The 23,875-nt window shown below is 49.7% G+C and overlaps 1 protein-coding gene across 2 annotated transcripts in view; it reads left to right on the top strand.

Annotated features, from left to right (window-relative positions):
- Positions 1-23,875, top strand: part of ZC3H12D (zinc finger CCCH-type containing 12D) — a 35,156-nt gene that overhangs the window by 6,312 nt on the left and 4,969 nt on the right. For both annotated transcript variants that reach the window (XM_081529932.1, XM_081529933.1), the window contains exons 2-4: positions 3,980-4,355; positions 17,166-17,305; positions 21,229-21,463. In XM_081529932.1, the coding sequence (XP_081386058.1) occupies positions 4,051-4,355; positions 17,166-17,305; positions 21,229-21,463 (680 nt within the window). In that variant the 5' untranslated portion in view covers positions 3,980-4,050. The remainder of the gene's footprint in view (positions 1-3,979; positions 4,356-17,165; positions 17,306-21,228; positions 21,464-23,875) is intronic.

Raw genomic sequence — 23,875 nt, 5'->3', positions numbered from 1 at the left:
GGTATGGCAGTGATCAGTGGGCCAGGCGGGTAGCAACCGACAAGTGGCAGCAGAGGCCTCTCTATCCAGGAGTCAGTTCAGTCACTCAGTCGTGTCTGAATCTTTTCGGCCCCACAGACTGCAGCATGCCGGGCTCCCCTGTCCACCACCAACTCCCAGAGCTTGCTCAAACTCATGTCCATTGAGTTGGTGATGCCATTCAGCCATCTCATCCCCTTTCATCCCCTTCTCCTCCTGCCCTCAATCTTTCCCAGCATCAGGGTCTTTTCCAAGGAGTCAGTTCTTTGCATCAGGTGGCAAAAGTATTGGAGTTTCAGCATCAGCATCGGTCCTTTCAATGAACACCCAGGACTGATCTAAAGGACTGGTTGGGTCTTCTTGCTGTCCAAGGGACTCTCAAGAGTCTTCTCCAACACCACAGTTCAAAAGCATCAATTCTTCGGTGCTCAGCTTTCTTTGTATTCCAACTTGCACATTCATACATGACTACTGGAAAAACTATAGCCTTGACTAGATGGACCTTTGTTGGCAAAGTAATATCTCTGCTTTTTAATATGCTGTCTAAGTTTGTCATTGCTTTTCTTCCAAGGAGCAAGCATCTTTTAATTTCATGGCTGCAGTCACCATCTGCAGTGATTTTGGAGTTCCACAAAATAAAGTCTCTCACTGTTTCCATTGTTTCCCCATCTATTTACCATGAAGTGATGGGACCGGATGCCATGATATTAGTTTTCTGAATGTTGAGTTTTAAGACAACTTTTTCACTCTCTTCTTTCACTTTCATCAAAAGGCTGTTTAGTTCTTCTTCACTTTCTGCCATAAAGGTGGAGTCATCTGCGTATCTGCTATTATTGATATTTCTCTTGGCAATCTAGATTCCAGCTTGTGCTTCATCCAGGCCGGCATTTCTCACGATGTACTCTGCATATAAGTTAAATAAGCAGGGTGACGATATACAGCCTTGACGTACTCCTTTTCCAATTTGGAACCAGTCTGTTGTTCCATATCCAGTTCTGTTGTTTCTTGACCTGCATATAGATTTCTCAGGGGGCAGGTAAGTTGGTCTGGTATTCCCATCTCTTGAAGAATTTTCCACAAGAATTTTCTATCCAGGAAGCTGGTTGACAAATGTCTGTGACCTGCCAGCCCCAGGCATCATGAGTTCTACTGAGGTTCTTGCATTAAGGGAGAGGCTCTGCAAGATAAGACGAGGCCATGCTGGGAACCCAGAAGAGAGTGTTGCAGAGGATTCCAATAGGAGGCTAGGAAATGAAGATGAAGAACCTGTAATACTGAGAAGAGGACGGGGTGGAATGATAGTTGTGTGTGAATGTGTGTTGAGCACCGTTTGTAGGGGAAACATCAAAGGCCACCTGAATTTCCATCATTTGGCGTATGGATAAACACCATACATTCTTTCATTTGTTCATTCATTTGACAAATATGCATTGAGATTCAGCTGTGCCAGGCACTGTTCTAAATACAGTGGATAGGGTGGGCAGCCAAACAGCTAAACTGGCAGGGAAAGACTTCCAAAACAAATCTTTAATACAAAAAGCAACTTGCTGAACAATAAGTCCAGTATCAGTTCAGTTCAGTTCAGTTCAGTCACTCAGTCGTGTCTGACTCTTTGCAACCCCATGAATTGCAGCACACCAGGCCTGTCTGTCCATCACCAACTCCCGGAGTCCACCCAAACCCATGTCCATTGAGTCAGTGATGCCATCCAACCATCTCATCCTCTGTCGTCCCCTTCTCCTCCTGCCCCCAATCCTACCCACCAAAACAACCTCCCTTAAACAGTATGTGCATGTATCTGCTAGACATGCAAGAAAATGCATAGAGAAAGTGCTAGAAGGAGACAGGAGAGGCAAGTAGGGTTTGGGGTCTGTAGGAAGAGACATTATATCTTTTCATTCGTTATACTTCTACATTGTTTCAATTTTTCATAGTCTATAGATTTTCAGGATTATTTCTATATTTTAAAAGTTTTTTGAAAGATATAGGTCTTTGTGAGTAGAAAAGGAGACCCAGTTTGTCCAGAGTATTTCTTTTGATGCAGTCATATTTTTTTTGTAAACATCTGTCAGGCTGCAGCCTCCTGCCCCCAACTACCCCAAAGGTGCAGGTCAGGAAGTGACGGCTGGGTGGAAAGAATCAAATTTGAGTTAGGATCTCTTATTTTAGAGATTCAGTACTATCTGAATTAACTGCTGTGGAAAACTGTGTTGGTGCACAGAGCTGAATTTTGGTCAAAGCATTGTGTTTCTGGGAATAGAATTCACCAGAGGGTGTTTTCCCCTGTTTAATTCGAGGAGTTGTATTAGTTTGGTATGGCTGGGACAACAAAATACCACAGAGTTGGGTTTTATTTTGGATATATATGGGCTTCCCTAGTGACTCAGATGGTAAAGAATCTGCCTGTAATGTGGGAGACCCAGGTTCAATCCCTGAGTCAGGAAGATCCCCTGGAGAAGGGCATGGCAACCTGCTCTAGTATTCTTGACTGGAGAATCCCATGGACAGAGGAGTCTGGTGGACTATAGTCTAGGATGTTGCAAAGAGTCCGACACTACTGAGTGACTAGCACTTTATGACCTATATATAATATGTAAACAATTGGCCCTCCATATCCTCGAATTCAACCAATTGTGGATTAAAAATATAAAAAAAAAAGAATCCCAGAAGTTTCCTAGGCTCTGGGAGGCCTAGCCCCCACCTGCCCTGGGCCCCAGAGAAGCCACCCGGCCTCCTGTCCCCCTTCCTTGGCCTGGTGGGGCCTGACTGAGGAGCAAGACTGAGCCATGGGGGAGGGGGAATCCCTATCTGCTGCTGCTTCCTCTGTCATCACTGACCCCCTTCTCCCCTGAACTCCTAATCATACTCAAAGAGTTCCTAAAGCTTGAGACCTGGGTCATACAAGCAAAACTTGACTTTCCCATGTCCTGGCAACTATTTACATGGCATTACACTGTATTAGGTATTATAAGTCATATAGAGAGCCTGTAGAGTCCTGGTGGATATGCTTACGTTGTATATAAGTACTATGCCATTTTATATAAGGAACTTGAGCATCCATTCACAGAGTTTGATATCTTCAGTGGTCCTGGAACCTTTCCCCCAGCCACGTACTGAGGGATGACTTTGTGTTAGTTGCTCGGTTGTTTCCAACCCTTTGCGACCCCATGGACTGTAGCCCACCAGGCTCCTCTGTCCATGGAATTCTCCAGGCAAGAATACTGGATGGGTAGCCATTCCCTTCTCCAGGGCATCTTCCCAACCCAGGGATCGAACCTGGGTCTCCTCCATCGCAGGCAGATTCTTGACCGCCTGATCCGCCATTTTTAACATTGAACTTTATCGCCATCATCATCATCACTTCCTGGAAGTTCTGGTGGCTGGAAGTCCGAGATCATGGCGTTGGCGGGCTGGTTTCTTCTGATACCTCCTCCTCAGCTGGCAGCTGGCCTTTTCCGTCCACTGTGTTTCCTCACGGCCTCCCCTTGTACCCATCTCTGTCCAGCTGTCCTGTTTGTATGAGGACACCAGTCACATCCGATTAGGGCCCGCTCCACTGACCTCCTTTTGACATAATCACCTCTTTAAGACGTTATCTCCGAATAGTCACACGCTGAGGGGTGGGGTGGGGATAGGGCTTCAACATATACATTTGGCGGGGACACAGTCCAGCCATAGCAGAGCCTCAGAAGCACTTCTGTGGCCTGTGCGCGAATGTCCTAAGCTCTGGGTGGCCTGCTCAGGCGGGGGACCCTCATGAGGGCCGGGAGTTGGGGGAAGGCCTAGGAGAGCCTGCTGGGAAAGGCGAGATTGCATCTGCGGCTCACCAGCCACACCAGCAACTGAAACTCCCCAGGGCACGAGGCCCGGATGTGACTTCCTGACAGACATGGCAGGTGGGGAGCACACAATCGGCCTCCAGCGGCCCAACAAACACCTGATGCATGCCTCTTCTCTCCAGCTCATGCCGGCGGGGCGCTGCCAGGAGGAAGCCGGCGGCAGGACCCTCGCGGGGGGCCCGGCTGGCACAGCATGGAGCGCTCGAGCAAGATGGAGTTCTTCCAGAAGCTGGGCTACAGCCGGGAGGACGTGGTCAGGGTGCTGGGCAAGCTGGGCGAGGACGCCTTGGTCAATGACGTGCTGCAGGAGCTGATCCAGACGGGCAGCCGGCCCAGCGCGCACAAGGGCAGCGCCGCACCCCTGCTCGTGCCCAGGGGCTCCTGCGGGACCCCGGTCTCTGCACAGTGCGGGCTGGGAGCAGACCCCGGAGAGGACAGCGGAGATCTCGCCAGCTCCTTGAGACCCATAGTGATCGACGGCAGCAACGTGGCCATGAGGTAGCGTCCTTCACCCCTTCTTGTCGGTGGTTTGGTCCATGGAGCTTTGGAGCCAGTGGGTGGGGCTTGGAACCCCCGGTACTTCCCTCATTAGCTGCGTGGCCTTAAGTCAGTCAGTTAACCGCTCTGAGCCTCACTTTCTCCATCTGTAAGGTGGGTCTACGACCTCCCTAGAAGGTAGTCCTAAGAACTGGAGCTGCTGGACATGCCTAGGGCGGTGCTGACACAGTAAGTGTTCAACAGAGGGCAGCTATTCTCCCGTTAAGGCAGAGGGAGCTCTCGTCCCCCTCTTATCCCAGCAGGGATAAATGGCGAGGTGCCTAGGGCTGGGAGAAGGTGGCTTCTGGTCTGGAGTCTGTCCCTAACCAGCCGCATGACCCTGGGAAAGCTGGGTATCTCAAGTTTCCCCTTCTGTGACACACAGGTCAAGAGACAGCTCTTTTGCTTCCCTTAAGGTTATGAGAATCAGACGGAAAATGGACTTGAACTGCCTTGAAAGCCCTCTGCTGGGGGTGGGGAGCAGTGGTGGAGGTTGTGGAGCTCCCCAGCTAGGGTGGGGGGGCGGTGCTTGTGGTCCCCAAGCTGCAGAGGCAGTAGTTATACTGGTGCGTTGGCATCTTTGAGTGTTGCGGTGATGAGAGCTCCACGCCCGGCCTCATCTTTCCTGGAGAGGTTAAGTTCCACTGAGAGAGGGGCTCCACAGCCTCACCCACACCCACCACTGGGCATGGAGAAGGCTTTGCCCAAACAAGTGCATTATTTTACTGTTTGGCTAAGCTATAGCCCAACCAAGGGCAGAGCCATAGGGAGTTGGTCATTCAGAGCCGCATGGGACATAGATACATGTCCCTTTCCAAAAGCTGAGCCACGGTGGGCATGGAGAAAACCAGTGTCACCGCTGCTGAATATGTCAACAGAGGATTCTTTGGCTGAGGAGCTGAATGGTTTTCCCTGGGAAATTGGGCTCACTCTGGATTGGGTGCTGCAGGACAGAAGTTTGGAAGGGTTAACTCAAGATGGCCCAGCCTTGGGGGTGGTTCCCCGCTTGGTGTGTAGGGCAAGATTGTTCAAGTGTTCATTCAAGTTTTAGCCACCCAGGTCTCCCTGGGATTGATTATATCAACAGGCAATAGAGCCCTGCCTTCTCCCTGTGGCCTAGGAGCTGGTCCTCGGGTCTGGAAAGCATTCTCACACATGCTCTGTGTAGGCACCAGGTAGGCGAGCCTCTGGAAGCCTGCTAATTCAAGATCCTTGGGGGAGTTAAAGGGATTTTTAAGAATTCAGTAGTTTCTGAGGGTCCTAGGAACTAAGTCTGCTGGGTTCTGAGAGGTGGCCTGGCTTCTGGTCTGGATGAGGCATCTCTTCTTCGGGACATCGGTAGGAAGATATCCGCTTGCATTTAAAGTAAGATGGTTGTTGTTCAGTCGCTCAGTCATGTCTGACTCTTTGTGACCCATGGACTGCAGCACACCAGGCTGTCTTTCACTGTCTCCTGGAGTCTGCTCAAACTCATATCCATTGAGTCGGTGATGCCATCCAACCACCTCTTTAAAGCAAGAACTACAATCCTGTAGCCTCCAGAATGAAAACCACAGTCACAGAAAGTCAACCAAAATGATCACATGGATCACAGCCTTGTGTAACTCAGTGAAGCTATGAGCCATGCCATGCAGGGCCATCCAAGACCGATGGGTCACGGTGGAGAGTTCTGACAAGATGTGATCCGCTGGAGAAGGGAATGGCAAACCACTCCAATATTCTTGCCTCAAGAACCCCTTGATAAAGTGAACTGATACTGTTTAAATCAAAGACCTTTTCAGCCTTAAGATTATATGAACTCTCTGATTCCAGCTCAGAAAAGCAGAGTGGCTATAGGGTGAAAAAACTACTTCAGGTGCTACAGGAAAGCATTCTCTCTTTTTGGGCCAGACATTTTTTAGGAATGGTTACAATAGGGTGGTGGTGGAGCATTTTCTATTGATGAAAGTCTCTGTTGCTGCTTGGAATTCAAATTTAAACCACGTCCTCTATTTGCATGTGACCTTGATGTGTTCCAAGTAAATTCTGGAACACGGGGGTTTAGTCTCACTCCACGCACACCTCTTACATTTGTAATTGGTCTAGTCTATTCATGCTCAGTCTGTATGGGTAACAGATAGAAACCATCTCTCAGGCTTATTCTGAATAATGTGTCAGAACTTTAATTCTTTCACACTCATGCTGCCTTAAAACCACCTCAGATGCCCAGAACATGTGTATCTTTGTGTGTTCTCATTGTGTGTCTGTACACGTATGCTGCTGCTACTGCTAAGTCGCTTCAGTCGTGTCCAACTCTGTGCGACCCCATAAATGGCAGCCCACCAGGCTCCACCGTCCCTGGGATTCCCCAGGCAAGAACACTGGAGTGGGTTGCCATTTCCTTCTCCAGTGCATGAAAGGGAAAAGTGGAAGTGAAGTCGCTCAGTCGTGTCCGGCTCTTAGCGACCCCATGGGCTGTAGCCTACCAGGCTCCTCCGTCCATGGGATTTTCCAGGCAAGAGTACTGGAGTGGGGTGCCATTGCCTTCTCCACGTATGCACATATACACAAACATCCCTTCCCCTGCCCCCCGCATCCCATTAGTTAGGAAAAAAATTCTCACAGCTACCACCTATGCGTGAGACTTCATTGGTCCAAAGGCACATCTGGGAGAGAGTGGGTCAGACATTCAGCTCCAGCCCTGTTCCTTCTCCTGCAGTAACGCCTCCTGGTCCTCCAACCAGAGTTCAACAGGACCCCTTGACCTCAGACTCTGCCTGGTTCTCAGTTGTGAAGGATAGATCCCAGTGTGGGGCGCATCTTTAGAGGGGCTAGATGGTTGAAACCCAGTGTGGAATCTAGTTGTTATCTCTTGACCTCAAAACTCAGTTAGCCTGAAAACTCTCCTTCGCTGAGGTTTTGTAGTATCGTAGGTATTGCCATTCTTTGCTTTCGAAGATGCTTCTGCTTCATGTGGTGTCTGGTCCTGGAAGGAGGAGGAGGAGCTTAAAAGACAGGTTGGGATGCATGTCCTTTCTGTCCTAAGCAGGCGGGAGGCACGTCTTCTGTTGGCAGTAGCATCCTCTAGGGTGCCTGTTGCCGACTTGCTGTCTGGGGTCTGTCCTCTGAAGTCTGCCTTTGCTCACAAATAGCCTCATTTTTTCTTTTCTTTAAAAATTAGCTCAGGGCTACTTTATTTTTAAAGTTTTATTTCACTTTTCAAAAAATTTCTAGTTTATTTATTTTTGACTGCACTAGGTCTTCGTTGCTGCGCAGGCTTTTCTCTAGTTACAGCGAGAGGGTTTTACTTTTAGTTGCAGTGTAAGGACTCTCCCTGTGGTGGCTTCTCGTGTTGGGGAGCAAGGGCTCGTGGGCTCGTGGGCTCAGTAGTTGCGATTTCCAGGCTCTGGAGCACAGGCTCAGCAGTCGTGGCACACAGGCTTAGCTGCTCCTTGACATGTGGCATCTTCCTGGACCAGGGTCAAACTCGTGATTTTTGCATCGGCAGGCAGATTCTTTACCACTGAGCCATCAGGGAAGCCCCAGCTTCACTTTTCAGTCACAGGGGTTTTTTTTTTCCTTCTCATTTTCTTTTGGAAGTTGTGTTTCCTTAAAGATCAAAATCTGTATTAGTTTCTATCGCTGCTGTAATAAATTACCACACAAATGTAGTGACTTAAACAGTACTAGTGTATTGTCCTGTAGTTCTGGAGGTCAGAAGTCTGGCTTGAGCCTCCCTGGGCTGAAATCAAGGTGATGGCAGAGCTGTGTTTCCTTCTGGGACCTCTAGGGGATGATGTATTTTCTTGCATGTTTCAGTGCATTCCTTGGCATGCAGCCCCTTCCATCTTCCAAAGCAGCAGTGGCCTGAAATGATGAACAAAATGTGGAATCAGTATACATATCTGTGGTTTCCTGGGGAGAAGATCTGAAGCTTCCAATAGGCACTTAGAAAGTCTGTGATCCCCAAAACATACAGAGCCACCAACATAGAATGAGCAGTTGTAGGTAGTGTCATGCTTTATGGGAGGTGCTGAGCCTCTCCATTAGCTCAGAGAAAGTGAGAGGGGGGTCATCTGTTCTTGCCTCTGGACATCTAGATTGAGAGAAGAAGAAGCACAGAAATGACCTGGATGGGCTTGGCCAAGGTCAACACTGACTCCATCAGACCCTGGCTCCATCCTTGTGCGCTGACCTTGCCACCACTGTAGAAGTTTCCATGGGCCCCTCTCCCCAGGTCTTCAGAATGGGTAGCCCAAGGCTATCTGTCACGGCTGAACCCAGCCTGGGGTGGCTGCTCTCTGAAGAGTGGCAGCGAGGGTCACTGACCAAATGCTTTTTAAAAGGAGTGGGAATGTATTTGTTCTGAGCACACAATTCTGTTCAAGTTATTTCAATAGGACCATACCACCCAAATCCAAGAGTCTTCCATCTCCCCATGGTAACAAAAAAAGGAGTCTATTTGGCTCTTATAAGCAGGAACATTCACTTCATTTATCATTTCCTAAGTGGCAGGTCAACTTCAGTGAGAATTCTATCAATAAGTTGCAGCGGTGCAGGCATAAGATGGCAACCTGGGAAGCCAGACCTTATGCTTGCCCCTAGTTTTGCCAGTTTGGGTTCCCTGGTGGCTCAGATGGTAAAGAATCTGCCTGAAAAGTGGGAGATCTGGGTTCGATCTCTGGGTTGGGAAGATCCCCTGGAGGAGGGCATGGCAACCCACTCCAGGATTCTTGCCAGGAGAATCTCATGGAGAGAGGTGCCTGGCAGGCTACAGTCCATGGAGTTGCAAAGAGTTGGACACGACTGAGCAACTAAGCACAGTTTTGCCAAATCCCTTGTATTTCATGTAGGAAACCAGGGAGGTGAGAAGCAGGCAACAGAACATGGGGCTGAGTCCGAAGACCTGAGTTCTGGCCTCTAGCCTGTGTGTGTATGTGTGTGCTGAGTCGTGTCCGACTCTTTGCAACCCCACGGACTGTAGCCCCCCTAGTTCCTCTGTCCATGGAATTTTCCAGGCAAGAATACGGAAATGCATTGCTACTTCCTACTGCAAGGGATTTTCATGTCCCACAGATCAAACCCGTGTCTTTTGCATCTCCTATATTAGCAGGCAGATTCTTTACCCCTAGCACCATCTGGGAAGACCTCTAGCCTAGGACTGCCCAATAGAGGTCCCTGTGAAAATGGAATGTTCTCTACCTGCACTGTGGATTGTGGTGGCCGCTTGTTACACAGGGTGACCTAACGCTGGAAATGTAGCTGGTGTGACAGAGGAGCTGAACTTCCAATTTTATTTCTTCTGAATTCACTTGAAGGGTAAAGAGCCACATGTGGTGAGTGATACAGTACATAACAGCTGGTATAGCTCCAGTTTCTCATCTTACCCACTGTGTGACCTCCTCGTGAGTCATCTGACATTTCTGAGCCCTGTTTATTACAATTAAGTGGCTGCGCTGAGTAATAATAGTCTCAAGTAGCTTTTCATTTCTGACATTCTAGGATTCAGGTAACTATTTTATGAATGCATTAAAGAAATAAAGGGTTTTTCTTATAAAGGAAGTTGTCTTCTTCTGCAGAGGTTCAGAGAGAGTAAGCAACTTGCTCAAGGTCGCAGAGAAGTGCGTGCCAGGCTCTGGATTCAGTGGTCTTTCCATTTCCAGCACCAGGTACATTTGGGCTGCAAATTCTGTATTATCTTTTGGTCTTAGGGCGGGCTACCCTGGGACCAGAGCCTGCCCATGCTCCACCGAGCTCTCCCCAGGCGTGATGAGGCCCAGACAGGCCTAATACATGCAGGAGGTGCTGTATCTCACTCCTTCCCCAGGGGTCAGCATGCCCCTCCTGGGGCTCCTAGCCTGTTGGGAGCCCACAGAAGGTCACGGGTACATCGCATGGTTGCTCTACCTGATTAAAAGCACAGAGACTGGTTTCCAGGCACACTCTCTACACCTTCAGGGGTGTGTATGTAAGTGTGTGCACATGTGTGTACGTGCAGGAGACAGGGAGATGTGAGCTGAGCCCTGGAGTCGCTTTACGTTTGGCCTTAAGAAAAAGGTGCAGCAGGTTTTAAAAAGATGCCTTTTAAAAAAAACGTGACCATTGAAAGCCTGTGATCAGCTGCACCATGGTGTTCAGGAAGAGCATTAATTCTCGCTGCCAACTCTTGTCAGCATTTTTCTTGCCTGGCAAACTGACAGATACCCACACATTTGCTCACAAGTATAAGTGGTGAACGCTGTGTAGGCAAATTTAGAAAGGAGCCATCTGAGGGACATCAGCTTGGGGAAAAACAAGCTGGTAATTTCCCATCCTCTTACTGGCCTTGACAAGCATTTCATCTGAATGTGTCCTTGCCTTGGGTTGTATAGGATTTTTCGTTCGACTTGTTTACCTTTTTAAACTCTTAAAAACCTTAACAGGCTCTGGCATATGGTGGAGAAACAAATCTTCAGTGATGATAGAGCTCAGATCGACAATGGAGGTTTTCATCAAGGACTACCAATGGGGTGGAGTGGGGCGCACTCCTGGGCAGGGGATCCGACCTAGTTTTCAGCCTCTGAGTGGACTCTGACCACGCTGACCTTGGGTTCCTAAGTCTGCACCCATTTCTCCTATTATGAGATAAGGGAACACCCTTTCTCAGAAGTCAGCCCCCTGGACCTGAGCTGGGGAGAGATTTCTTGGTGAAATGGCTGTAAACTCCGGCTTCAGAGTGTTTGCAATTTAACCCCAAATAAGAAACAAGATTCAATCAGTGTTGGGCCTTTGTATCTCACACCGCAAAGGAATCACTGCTTAACTTTTCCTTTCGTCCCACCCCAAAACCACTGCCTCGCTCTTCACAGGACTATCTTGTGAGCTGCTAATTTATGCAGAGATTTTTTGGGCAATAGTTAATGATACAGAAGTGTTTGATTGGATTGTCAGTTACTGTAGATGGCTACACGCTAATGGGTAGGTGCCCCTGGCACATTTGTCGTGTAGGCAGAATTTGCCTTGGGCACCAACCCACTTCCCTCACTACCTCCCTTTGTTCAAAACATACCACTCCTCCAGCCTTTTCCCAGGGCCCGCTGCTCAGCTTGCTGCCTGATGAACTGGTTCTCACTGACTGTTAATAAGCGCTAGGGTCCCTCCCTCAGCTTGAGCATTTTACCAGCTGGTAATTTTTGTGCTGAAGGAGCTGCTGTCTGGATCCCAGGGACAGAGACTGGAGAGGGGCAGGAATAAAGGGGGAAAAAAATGGAGACGGTGTTGGGGGAAGAGTTTGCAGCCCAACAGATCAGGCTGTGAGGTCAACTGCAAGATCAGTGAGCCGGGCACACGGCTTTGCTTTAGTTTCCTCAAGGGTGAAATGGGACCACTGTCACGTCCTCAGGGCTCCTTGCAGTGGTTGAATCAGGCACGTGTGCCAAGTGGCCAGGTACGCAGACTCTGTTAGAAATGAGCTCTGAGAGGCTGGGGGCAGGTCTGTTCTTTCGCTGCTCCCCAGGCCCCCAAGCACAGCGCCCCATTGATGGAGATGCTTGCTTACACCTGGATGCTGAGTGAGTAGAGGAGACGCAGAGGGGAGGGCTGCCTCTGGCTTACGTCCCTCCCTCTGTATGCAGGGCCTGGACTCCCAGGGTGACCACTGAGCTTTATTACCAGAGCTCTGTCAGCTCCCATGTGGCAAGCAGGTCTCCCCTGCTTGTGGCATCAATCCTTCCATTGTCCAGGGTGTTCTGTGGCCAGATCTAGGGCAGCCATGATGGGGTTGGTTTAGGAAAAAAAAAAAAAACATAGTAAGGACTGAACAATAGATAATCTTCACATTTCAAGAGACCAGAAGGCTCTTGAAGCTGGGGTAGGGTCTGTGCAAGAACAGGAATGAATGAATGAATGAATGAATGAATCCTGAATGAAAATCTTCCATTCCAGAGAGGGCCAGTCCCTGACCTCCCTGAGCCTGGAATTCCAGCTGGAAGAGAGGGCACTTCTTAGGGAGACAGGGAAGGTCCTGGCTGCACTGATGGACAGACGGGCACCTCCTCCATCTTGCCCTGGCCTAGCTGGCCTAGGTGGTACTTAACCTGTTCTTCGGAGATTCTTGGTTGGAGTCTTGTGTCCAAGAAGCTGTGGGGCCAGTGTTTGCTGCATGAAGCTGTTGTGGCACCATTCCTTAGCTCTTCTCTTCCTGAACTCCTGAACCTCCAACCCCCTCCCCTCCACCTGCCTCCAGCCAGGGCCACTGCAGGCTGAGGTCCTGTCCAGAGTTACTGGAACTGGTCACACTTCTCATCTTTGTCCCCTCACAGACACTGGGTTCCATTTACCCCCATCCCTGCCCCAAATCACACACCCATCAAAGATGTCAGGGATGGAAAGCTGGTGTTTGGACAGTTGAACAGATACATAGATGTAGTCACAGAATAGAGAGCAACCAAGGAAAAAACTCCAGGGACTTCTTTGAGGGTCAGGTGGTTAAGACTCCATGGTCCCAAATGCACAGGTTCCATCCTTGGTTGGGGAACTAAGATCCCACATCCCACACGGCATGCCACAGACACAAATTTTAAAGAATTGTGGCAATGATTTGTTTTCCTGAGAACTGACTGAGGGTAGACATTGCTGCAGGGCTTCCCCAGTGGCTCAGTGGTAAAGAACCTGCCTGCAGTGAAGAAGATGCAAGAGACATGAGTTCAATCACTGGGTTGGGGAGATCCCCTGGAGGAGGGCATGGCAACCCGCTCCAGTATTCTTGCCTGGAGAATCCCATAGACAGAGGAACCTGACGGGCTACAGTCCGTGGGGTTGCAAAGAGTCGGACGTGACTGAAGCAACTGAGCACCCATGCACGCACAGACTTTGCTATAGCCAAGAGATACCTGTGCTAGGGGGCAAGGTGGGAGTGTGGGGGTCATCAAATGTTCACATCACTGCTGCAACTGCTTAGAACATAGACTTTATTTTCTGCAGTACATGAAATCTCTTCACCACCTCTTAGGAACCAGGAAGGAGCAAGCTTCACACTTGCCCATGTGTGATGGCTCAGCCTCTCCTGTTTTCCGGAAAACTCCAGCTTCATGTCTCCTCTCCCTTCTCCCACTCCTCTCCCAAGTGGCATCTGGAAGCTTCTGAGACCTGGTGCTGGCTGGGAGAGGGCTCTGGGACCCTCACTGGACTCTGCTGCAGGGTGACTGGGCTGGCCTGGCTTCCGGAATGGTCATCAGAGGGGCGTTGGTCCTGTTTGGCCTTTGGGGGAGCCGTGCTGGCTTTAGTACCGTCCCCTTGTGCTTGTGCTGTGCTAATTCACTCAGTCGTGTCTGACTCTTTGCGACCCCATGGACTGTAGCCCGCCAGGCTCCTCTCTCCGTGGGATTCTCCAGGCAAGAGTACTGGAGTGGGTTGCCATGCCCTCCTCCAGGGGACCTTTCCAACCCAGGGATCGAACCGGTGACTCTTATGGCTCCTGCACTGGCAGGCGGGTTCTTTACTGCTAGTGCCACCTGGGACGCCCCCTGTTGCATCCACTCTCAGGCCACATACCATCCTCCAGGGGAAGCAGGGAGTCCAGGGGTGTTGCCTCGGGCTTACCTAGATGCCATTTTTCTTCACGATGGCCCTGCAGTCCTGGGGGAGGCTGCATCTGCTGAAACCAGGATTTCTCCGAGAGGCTTGCCACCTGCCCAGGCTGTGCTGAGAGACAAGCCTTCAGCCCCTTGTTCACACCCATCCCGGTGTTTCCAGCCTCTTCAGCCCCTCATGGCTCAGTGGGAGGGGTAGGCCTGGGGGATGCAGGGTAAGGATCCTGTGAATGGCCTCCACATTCTTCCTCCATCTGCTTGCTTTTTTCGATTTCTGCTGGGGCGGAAGGAACTAGCTTTCCACTTCCTCTTCCTTTTTTTCACGGATGGCCCCATTGATATTTTTCTGCTTACTGTTTGCACAAGCCTCACAGTCTAGTCTCAGCGGCCAAAGGGCTATTGCCCTAAGCTGGAAGACCCTATGGACCTAGGGGTTGAGGCCTGGTTTCTGGTATGTCCCTGGGGTGTAGAGTCCTCTTGAATCTCCACAAAGCCTGGCTTCCAGCACTATTGATGAGCGTTTCCAGACTCCCTTTTTCTCTTGACAAACCCGGACCGCTCCTAACCCTCTCCGAGAAAACAGCAGAAGGAGCCCTGCACCAGAGAAAGCACAGATGTGAGGATTTGATGTGTTGGCCTTCCTTGGATGTGGAGAGGGTGCGAGAGTCATGGGGACCTTGGCTCTCTGAGCACCCAGCCGCGCCCCCTCCTGCCTCCCCACCTCCCCTGCACTCACTCCCCACGCTCCAGCCACACTATCCTCTTCTTGGTCCCTGGACACGCAAACCTTTCCTACATCAGGTTCCTTCCAGCCAACCCTTCCCTGCACCTGGACTGCTTCCCCTCCAGCTGCTCACAAGACCTGCTTCTTCTCAGTCATTCATTCCTTCGACACGTTCTTATTGAACCCTTATCAATGATCAGACACCACTGTGCTAGGTGCTGGGAATTTGATGGGCAGCAACAGGAACCTGTGATCTAGAAATGCATGCATGCATGCTAAATTGCTTCAGTTGTGTCTGACTCTGTGACCCTATTGGACTGTAGGGTTCCACAGGATTCCTCTGTCCATGGAATTCTCCAGGCAAAGATACTGGAGTGGGTTGCCATGCCTTCCTCCAGGGGACCTTTCCAACTTAGGGATGAAACCAGAGTCTCTTATGTCTCTTGCCTTGGCAAGTGGGTTCTTTACCACTAGTGCCACCTGGGAAGCCCATGATCTAGAAAGGGGGGGGCCGGTTCATCCCGTGGGTGGATGTGCACGTTCAGCTGTGGTAAGTGCAGGAAGGACAAGGACGTGTCCTTGCTGTGAGGACTTGTAACAGGGGAATCTGATGGGGCTGCTTTTCCTAATGAAGTGGCGATGAAGCTGAGATCTAAAGGAGAGGGAGGAATGGACTGGGTTAAGAGGGGAGGAAATAGTTGGTACAAAGGCCTTGCGGTGGGAGTGGAGGGAGGTGCATGGCCAGGACAAAGGGCTGAGGGATTTTGATGGGGTGGAAGTCGTGAGCAGAGGGTGGCTAATCTAGTCTTAAGCTGATCTGTGGCCCATCCATGGCTGAGTTCCATTGAGTGTGCAGTCTCAGTATCTCAAATCCATGCCCTTGTCTCCCTCTCCAGCAAAACACTGCTGACCTCTACTGACTGAGTCTGAGGGATGTTTTAAGGGATGCTCTGGCTTCTCAGAGCAGCATTTGACTGCTTCTTTCTCGAGGCTCCCACAGTGCAGTCTCTTTTGTTTTACCCCCTTCCTTTCTTTTCTTTACTTTTAATATTTAATTTATCTTTTGGTCTTAGTTCCAGACCAGGGACTGAACCTGGGTCCCCTGCATTGGAAGCGTGGAGTCTTAACCACTGAACACCAGGGAAGTCCCCTACCCACTTCTTTTCTGATAGATGCCTTTTGTTTCTTGTGTGATTGTCCTTCTCTACCTGCGACCAGCTGCTCAGCTCTGGAGCTCCTCCACGCCCAGTTCCCCAGCCACTCACTCCCTGTCCAGGCGATCGGGCAATTCTCTCCACGTGGTGGCTCCAATCAGTACTTAAACAGATGACTCACATGTTTTATCACCCAGACCTCTCTTCTGAACCCTGGCTGTTTATTTAATATTTCCATTTAGAGGTCACCAAGGCTCTTCTCATCTCAACATGTGTCTAAAACCAAACTCAGGATGCTTTTCTCTAAATCTTGTCTTCCTCCAGAGCAGGGTCTGTCTCAGGGCCCTCCATCCCCTTATACAAGCTAGAGATCTTGAAGCTCCTCAATGGCTTTTTTGCTAGCATCCCTGTATCCAACTGATCACTGCATCTGGAGATATTACCTCCTGAGTATCTATCTCTCAAGTTCACTCCTCTTTATCACCACCAGTGGGCTCCAGGTCACCATCAGGTTCTGCTTTGATAGTCACTGCAACAGCTTCTGAACTGCTGTCACCCTCCATTCTTGCTCCTTCCAACTTATTGTCCTTTGTGCTGCCAGGTGGAGCTCTGAAACATACATCAGATCAGCTTACATCACATAAGCATGCCTGCTCAGTTGCTCAGTTGCTAAATCATGTCCAATTCTTTGTGACCCCATGAACTATAGCCCACCAGACTCTCTGTCCATGGGATTCTCCAGGCAAGAAGACTGGAGTGGGTTGCCATTTCCTTCTCCTGGTGATCTTCCCGACCCAGGGATCGAACCCTTGTCTCCTGCCTTGGCAGGCAGATTCTTTACCACTGAGCCACCACACACCACATGTACCCCTGGTCTTAAAATCCTTCTATGGCTTCTTACTCCTCTTAGGAGCAAGACAGACCTTCAGTAACAAGCTCCTGCCTGGTTCTGAGCATCCTCTCACACCACTCTCTCCTTCCTGCCTCCATTGATGATTTCAGTGGAATTTGTGGGGCATGTTGACCTTGTTACTTGGACTTGGGAAGCCCACTATCACATTGTTAACCCTCTCTTGGTCCTTATAAGCTTCAGTTAATAAGAGGAGCTTGTCTTTTCATCCTTGGAATGAATGTACTCCCCAAGGAGCCTGAGACCCACTAAATGTTATCACAAGCTAATTGGTCCCGATTAAGGAATATATTTTGTGTACAGAATGACCTATTTTCAAAATGCAGATTTGCCTGATTCCCTTTGATGATGAGACTAGGATCCAGGCTATTCCCAGGAAAAGTTTTGAGGAACCCCGCCTGTTTCTCTACAGATCCCTTTGTTTTCTCATTGTAGCCATGGGAATAAAGAAATCTTCTCTTGCCGGGGAATCCAGCTGGCCGTGGACTGGTTCAGGGACAGAGGACACACCTACATCAAAGTTTTTGTCCCCTCCTGGAGGAAAGAGCCACCGAGATCTGACGCCCCGATTAGAGGTATGCTGGAGCGGGTGCACTCTCAAGATGCACTACACACCTTTCCTCCGCAGCACTCCTCACAGTTGCAAATCAGTTGTCTGCTTATCGTTTGTTTGGTGATGTCTGTCTTCCTCACTGAACTCTAAGCTCCATGAAAGCACTGACCAGAGCCCTAGCACCTAGCGTAATATCTGACATGTCGCAGGTGCCCAGTAAGTAGTTGTTGAACAGGCGATTGGGCATATTTACTCTTATAGTGTGAAAGATTAAGTTTCAAAAATAGCTATTTTATAAGTTAACACTCTGCAGAAAAAGTTGGTCTGCTTCCCACCCCTAATACAGTATAGGAATTGAAAGAGACATCCATTTGGTCCAGTGATATTTATTAACTGAATATCTAGTCCAATCTTCATTTAAAAAAAAAAAAGGAAATTGAGATCCAGGGAATTCTTTAGTTTTAATTCTTACATCAGCTAGGAATATTTTAAGCTACAAAGAACAGAATAAGCCATTTAAATAAACAGGTGTTTTTTTTTTTTTCTGGTTTGTTTGTCTGGCTTTCTTATAAGAAGAGGTCCCATCCTGAGATATTATTGGTGTTGTTTCAGCCACATTAGCGATGATATGACTGACTCCTGGTGATCCTAGGAGGTTTCATTGGTTTTTTTTCTTCCAGCCTTTTAACTGAAGAGTTTTGGTTTTGTTTTCAGTTCTATCAGTGTTTACCAATTGCTTCTTCTTCTCTTTCTGATTCTATTTTAAATAAAATACTATTCTTGTTTTATAATATCTTCTTGAATATTCCTATACTAATACAGGCTTTGAAAAAGTTCTCTGAAGGTCCATGAATCATATTTCTTTTCTGGGGGGTCAGTTCTCTTTGTTCCCTTCTCTTTTTCTCTCTGGGACTCTTCTTCCCGAAAGTCTGGTGATCCTTTGCTTGTTAGTGTTTACTTGTGACTAAAGAACCAGACTGGTTAAATATACACCTTTGCAATTTATATGGGCTTTCTCTCCTGGTATTTGGATCTTTCCCCAAAAGTCAAGGCTGACTTTTGACTATGTTGGCCAGCAGAGTTTGCTTCATCGCACCCTGCAGGCAACAGGCAAAAGGCAGCCGTTGGAACTGAAAGTGGCGTTGCCGCAAGGGTGATGTATACTATAGAAGGTAAATTCCAATGCCACAAGGGAGATGTTTTACTGTAGGAGGTCAAAGGTCTCCTCCTTTGTAGTTACGTCTTCACTTCCCTTATAGAGACGGGACAGGAAAGGGTGGATGCGGCTGCCCCATAGTAACCCTTCAGTTAATCATCTGACTTCTCCTTACTCTCCACTCCTGCTGGAAAGTGGGGCTTTGCAGAGAACGGGCTCCACTTCTGCTTCAGCCTCTGCACACGTTCGAGGCTTATGGCTCCCTCTGTAATGTAGGATCAGTATGATCCTACTTGCTTTCTGTCTTCCTAAAATTATTTTGCTGCTATTTTTTATGTGATTTTTTAATATGATTATGGATCTCCTCCCCCTACTGTACTTTTTTACTGCTTTTTCAATGAGATTATGAGAAGCTGGGGAATAAACGCTTGTGTTTATCATGGACCACTCATCCCAGATTACTCTTTATGGTCTGAATGTGGAGGATGTTGGCTTTCAACAGTTGTGCAATATTGTGCAATATATATTATGCAACCCAGAACGGGTAAAGAGTAGGGAATTCACTTTGGGGTAGGGAAGAATTTTTAAACAAGCCACAAGAAGTGTCAGGAGATGGGAAAGAGTCATAAATTTGCCTACATTAAAATAAAAACTTCTGTTCATTAGTGGATACCACAAAAACAAGAGAATGAAAAAACAAGCCTCAGACTGGGAGAGGCCACACATCACATATCCCTGATGAAGGATTACGGTCCAGAATCTGTATGGAACTTCTCCAAGCTAGTAAGACTGAAAGGACAGATAGAAATAGGTGCTGAGGCATGAATAAGCCTTTGATGGAAAACACAAATGGCCAATAAACATATGAAGAGATGTTCAGTTGTATTAGTAAGCAGAGAAGTGCAAAATAAAACCACAAGAGGCTACTTTATACCCTATCTATCTATCTATCTATATACCCAATCTATATATAGATTGGGAAAAATTTAAAATCCTGCAAATGCCAAGTGCCAGCAAGTTCGTCTTAGATGTTGCGTTGAGTAGTAACTTGATATAACTACTTTGGAAAATGATTCAGCATTGTCTCGTAAGGCAGCTTTCCCTACAACTCAGCAGTATCACTTCTTAAGAGACCCTGGAGAAATCCTTGTCTCCTGTACAGGGAGACTTCTGTGCAAAACTGACAACCATGACATGGCCAGACCTCCCCCACACAATGTTCAACGAAGAAACAAGTTGCCTAGGATATATGCACGATGCCTCCATTCATGTAAAGTCTGGAGGTTCATAATCACATTGGAGATAATCCTTTTGAAGGGTACATACGTATGCATCCTAAAAAGTAAAAGCAAGGGAATTATAAATACAAAGTTTTAAAAACTGGCTTATCTTAAAGGGAGTAGAGGGAGACGTAAACTTCGAGTGGCAATGGGGACTTCAAAGCATGAACTGTGCTCTGTTTCTCAAAGGGAGTGCTGCACACATGGCATTTAACAAATTAATTATAAATTTAAATTGAAGTATAATTGACTTACAGTATTATATTAGTGGGCTTCCCAGGTGGTGCTAATGGTAAAGAATCCACTCACACTGCAGAAGACATGGGTTCAGTCCCGGAGTCAGGAAGATCCCCTGGAGGAGGGCATGGCAACCCCTTCCAGTATTCTTGCCTAGAGAATCCCATGGACAGAGGAGCCTGGAGGGCTACAGTCCACAGGGCCGCAGAGTCAGACATGACTGAGCACAATTACATTAGTTTCAGATATATGACATAGTGATTTGATATGTTTATACATTACAAATTTATCACCATGCACACATGTAATTTTTTAAAAGTGATTTTTGTGCCATTATATGCATTATGCACTTTTTAAAAGTCTGGGAACCATGTCATATAGCAAAGGACTTAGACCTGAGGGGAGAAATGATTTGTGAAGAACATGCTCATATTCTTCCACGTTGGGAGTAACTGTTTCATGTGGAAGGAATTTCTTTTGTCTCCAAATTCGAAACTAAGATCACAGAGTGGATCTTCCAGGTATGCAGATTTCAGCTCCTGTTAAGAGCCCTTGTAACGCCTGCACCACCTGAGACACACTCTGTCCTCCCAGGTTTTGTGGGGGCTCGCCAGCCCCACATAGCCTGGTTCAGTCTCTCCACAGACGCTGTGAGGCAGGTGCAGGAGTCATTTTCCTTTTTTTATAAATGTAAAACTTAATGTTCAGAGAGAGGCGAAGCACCCCAAGGTCAAGTGTTAGTTACTCAGTCGTGTCCGACTCTTTGCAGTCATGGACTGTAGCCCACCAGGCTCCTCTGTCCCTAGGATTTCCCAGGCAAGAATACTGGAGTGGGTTACCACTTCCTTCTCCAGGGTATCTTCCCGCCCCAGGGATCGAACTTGAGTCTCCTGCATTGCAAGTAGAGTCTTTACCGTCTGAGCCCCAGAGCTGGAGCTAAGACCAGAATCCAGGCTGCAGATTCTGGCCTCTCCCTGTGACATTCTCTGCCAGTTGTGGGCTGCTCCGTCCCGAGGTGTCTTGGTAGACTCTTGGTAGACTCTTGTGTCGTAGAGGGCATGGTTTTCTGGTAAAAGCCCCAGCAGGAGACTTCCAGGTGGATGTGGGGAAGAAGCGGGGAGGAGGGGGCTATCGGAGAGAAGCCTGGAGTTGCTGGATCTGCCCCGGGTCTGAGGCTGGTTCTGGGGGTGGGGAGGGTGGGGAGGGTGGGGAGTCCCCCCCCCCACCCGGAGAAGAAATGTTGTCCCATGCAGTGCCCCCTGCGGTCTGCAGAGCAGCATGTGCTGGAGGAGCTGGAGAGGCAGGCGGTGCTGGTGTACACGCCGTCCCGCAAGGTGAGCGGCAAGCGTGTGGTGTGTTATGACGACCGCTACATCGTGAAGTTGGCTTACGAGCAGGACGGCGTCATCGTCTCCAACGACAACTACCGCGACCTGCAGAGCGAGAACCCCGAGTGGAAGTGGTTCATCGAGCAGAGGCTGCTCATGTTCTCCTTCGTCAACGATCGGTACGTGGGGCCCACGGGGTCCGGGGGTGTGTGGTGCGGGGGTGGTGACCGGCAGAAACCACCCCAACTAGCTGTGGCCCGCGGGGCTCAATCACGGGCTCTAAGACATCCCCCCTCCACCATCTCTGTCGCCCTCTCGGTTCTCCTCTCTTTCGCGACCAGCTTTCCCCTTGGGGCTGTTTTGTACCCACTGCCTGTGACCTTTCTGTTCCCATGCCCGCATCCGGCTGACCCAGCACCCAGTTGCCTGACAGGTGTCCAGGCACGGGCAACATCCTCTTTTCTTTGGGGCTGTTTAAGATCTTGGAACTGACTCTGTCTTAATACGGCTTGGTGGACATTTTCCAGAGAATCTGATTGATTTCATCTGCCCACCCTGGGTCAGGTCCACCCCGGACCAACCAGCGACAGGGCGGTGGGTGGGACGGGGAGGGTGTGGTCAGGATCACAAGGTACAGGCCAGACAGCAGGTGCAGGACAAGGGCCTCCTGGCAGAGCTAAGGTGGGAGGAGTGATGGCTGGTCCACGCCGGCATGCTGAGGGGGAAGGGGAGGAGCCTGGCAGGGTGGGCGTGGTCACAGGGTGGGACAGGGTGGGGGAGGGCACAGCCGCTGAGACCTGGCTCCCATCTCAATTTCTGTTCCAGGGATGATAGCTCGGTCCCCATTTCCGGCTCTCTCCTTGGCTGTTGGGAATGTGCTCAAGGACAAGCTACCCAGCCTTGTGAGGGCAAGGCGTATATGTGTGTTATCTGCCACGGCCCCAGCAAGCCTGGCACACGTGGGCACCCAATGGCTAGGAATAGTTGTAGATAGTGAGTAACTGTTACTGGCTGTAGCCCTGGGGAAGGGAAGATGGGGACAGAGAGGCCACATGGCCACTGTATCAGGACGCGTGCACGCAGCAGACCAACTCGACCGTGGAGCCAGAGGGGCTGGGTGTGTGGTGGAAAGAGCTGGAAGCAGCAGATGAGGTTTCAAGCTGAGGCTCTGCCATTTACCGGCTGCGTGCGGTGGGTGAACTCTCAACCTCACTGGGCTGAGTGTTCCTCACCTTGAACTTACACGCTTTGGTTTAGTCAAGGGGCTTCCCAGGTGGTGCTAGTGGTTAAGAACCCACCTGCCAAAGCAGGAGGCATAAGAGACGCGGGTTCTATCCCTGAGTCAGGAAGATCCCCTGGAGCAGGAAGTGGCTACCCACTCCAGCATTCTTGCCCAGAGAATCCCATGGACAGAGGAGCCTGGCAGGCTGCAGTCCATGTGGTCCCAAAGAGCCGGACACGACTGAAGAGACTCAGCACGCACGCACAGATTAGTCATTCTTACCTCTTAGATGATCTGGAGGATCAGAGAGGACTGTACCCCGTAGAGGCTGTGGTTACTCTTAGGTCAGGCTGGGACATGTTCCTCCAGGGGGGCACTGGTGCCCCCACCACCCCCAGGCTCACAGCCAAGAAGGCAGAGGTTAGCTCCTAAGCCCCAGGGCAGATGGTCAGAGCAGCTACCCTGCAGTAACCCCCACGGTCATGTCCACATTCACAAGGCTGGCAGTTCCCTCTCTCTGGCTCCGCCCTGGAGGAAATCTGGCATGGCTGGTCATCATGGGATCCAGAAAATCCTCACTGAGGTCTGATGGATCATGGCTGCCTCTGGCCTGGCGACAGCCCAGGGTCCAGGCCAAGTCCTCTTGACGCACTGGCCTCCGCTCAGGGCCTGCCCGGAGGTCCCCAGCTGCCAGAGTGCAGAGCCTGCCGCCTGCCTGAGGGCTAGGACGCCCTCCCCGCACCCAGGGCATGTCCACAGGGCTGTTTTGGCCCAGCTCCCGGCTGTGAGGCCCGGAAAAGAGCAGGAGGTGAAGCCTCAGGGAACTTTTAATAACTGCACTGGGTGGCTCCCAGGATTCTTGGTCAGGGCCCAACTCTGAGATGCCGGCTGTGTAGCTGGGATCTTAGCCACGGAGGCTGTCCTCAGCCGGGGATTGCCCAGCTCAGGGCCGGCCTGGTGGATGTGGTCTGCAGGGTGGGAACCCAGCATGAGCCTCCACTCTTAAGGGGAAGCCAGTCTGTAAAAACTGGCCCCAGATTAGAATCCACACCCTCTCTAGTGGAACCTTTGTATGACCTTCGAGTGTCTCCTGGGAATGAAAGTATTCATATTAAAAAAAAAATGGATTGTGTTAAATGAGGGAGTTTTCCTTCTGAGAAATGTTTTCCCCCTTGAGCTCTGGGCTCTGAGGATGTGTTCCCTTCTTCCTTAATGCCTGGGAAGGGAAGGGGCCGGCAGGGGGCAGGGTGGTGTCAGAGAGTGACACAGAGTGACATCCCCCCAGCCCCCAGGTTTGCGGAGGGTGGGGTGGAGCTGAGGCCGCACCCGTGTGCAGGCCGCACCTGTTACTCTGCCTCACTGACCTGCT

The sequence above is a fragment of the Giraffa tippelskirchi genome, chromosome 9 (genome assembly GCF_054371585.1).
Source record: "Giraffa tippelskirchi isolate mGirTip1 chromosome 9, T2T-mGirTip1v1.2.pri, whole genome shotgun sequence".
NCBI classification, from domain to species: domain Eukaryota; kingdom Metazoa; phylum Chordata; class Mammalia; order Artiodactyla; family Giraffidae; genus Giraffa; species Giraffa tippelskirchi.
The sequence above is the reverse complement of the archived record's forward strand: the minus strand, read 5'-3'. Positions and strand labels throughout refer to the sequence as shown.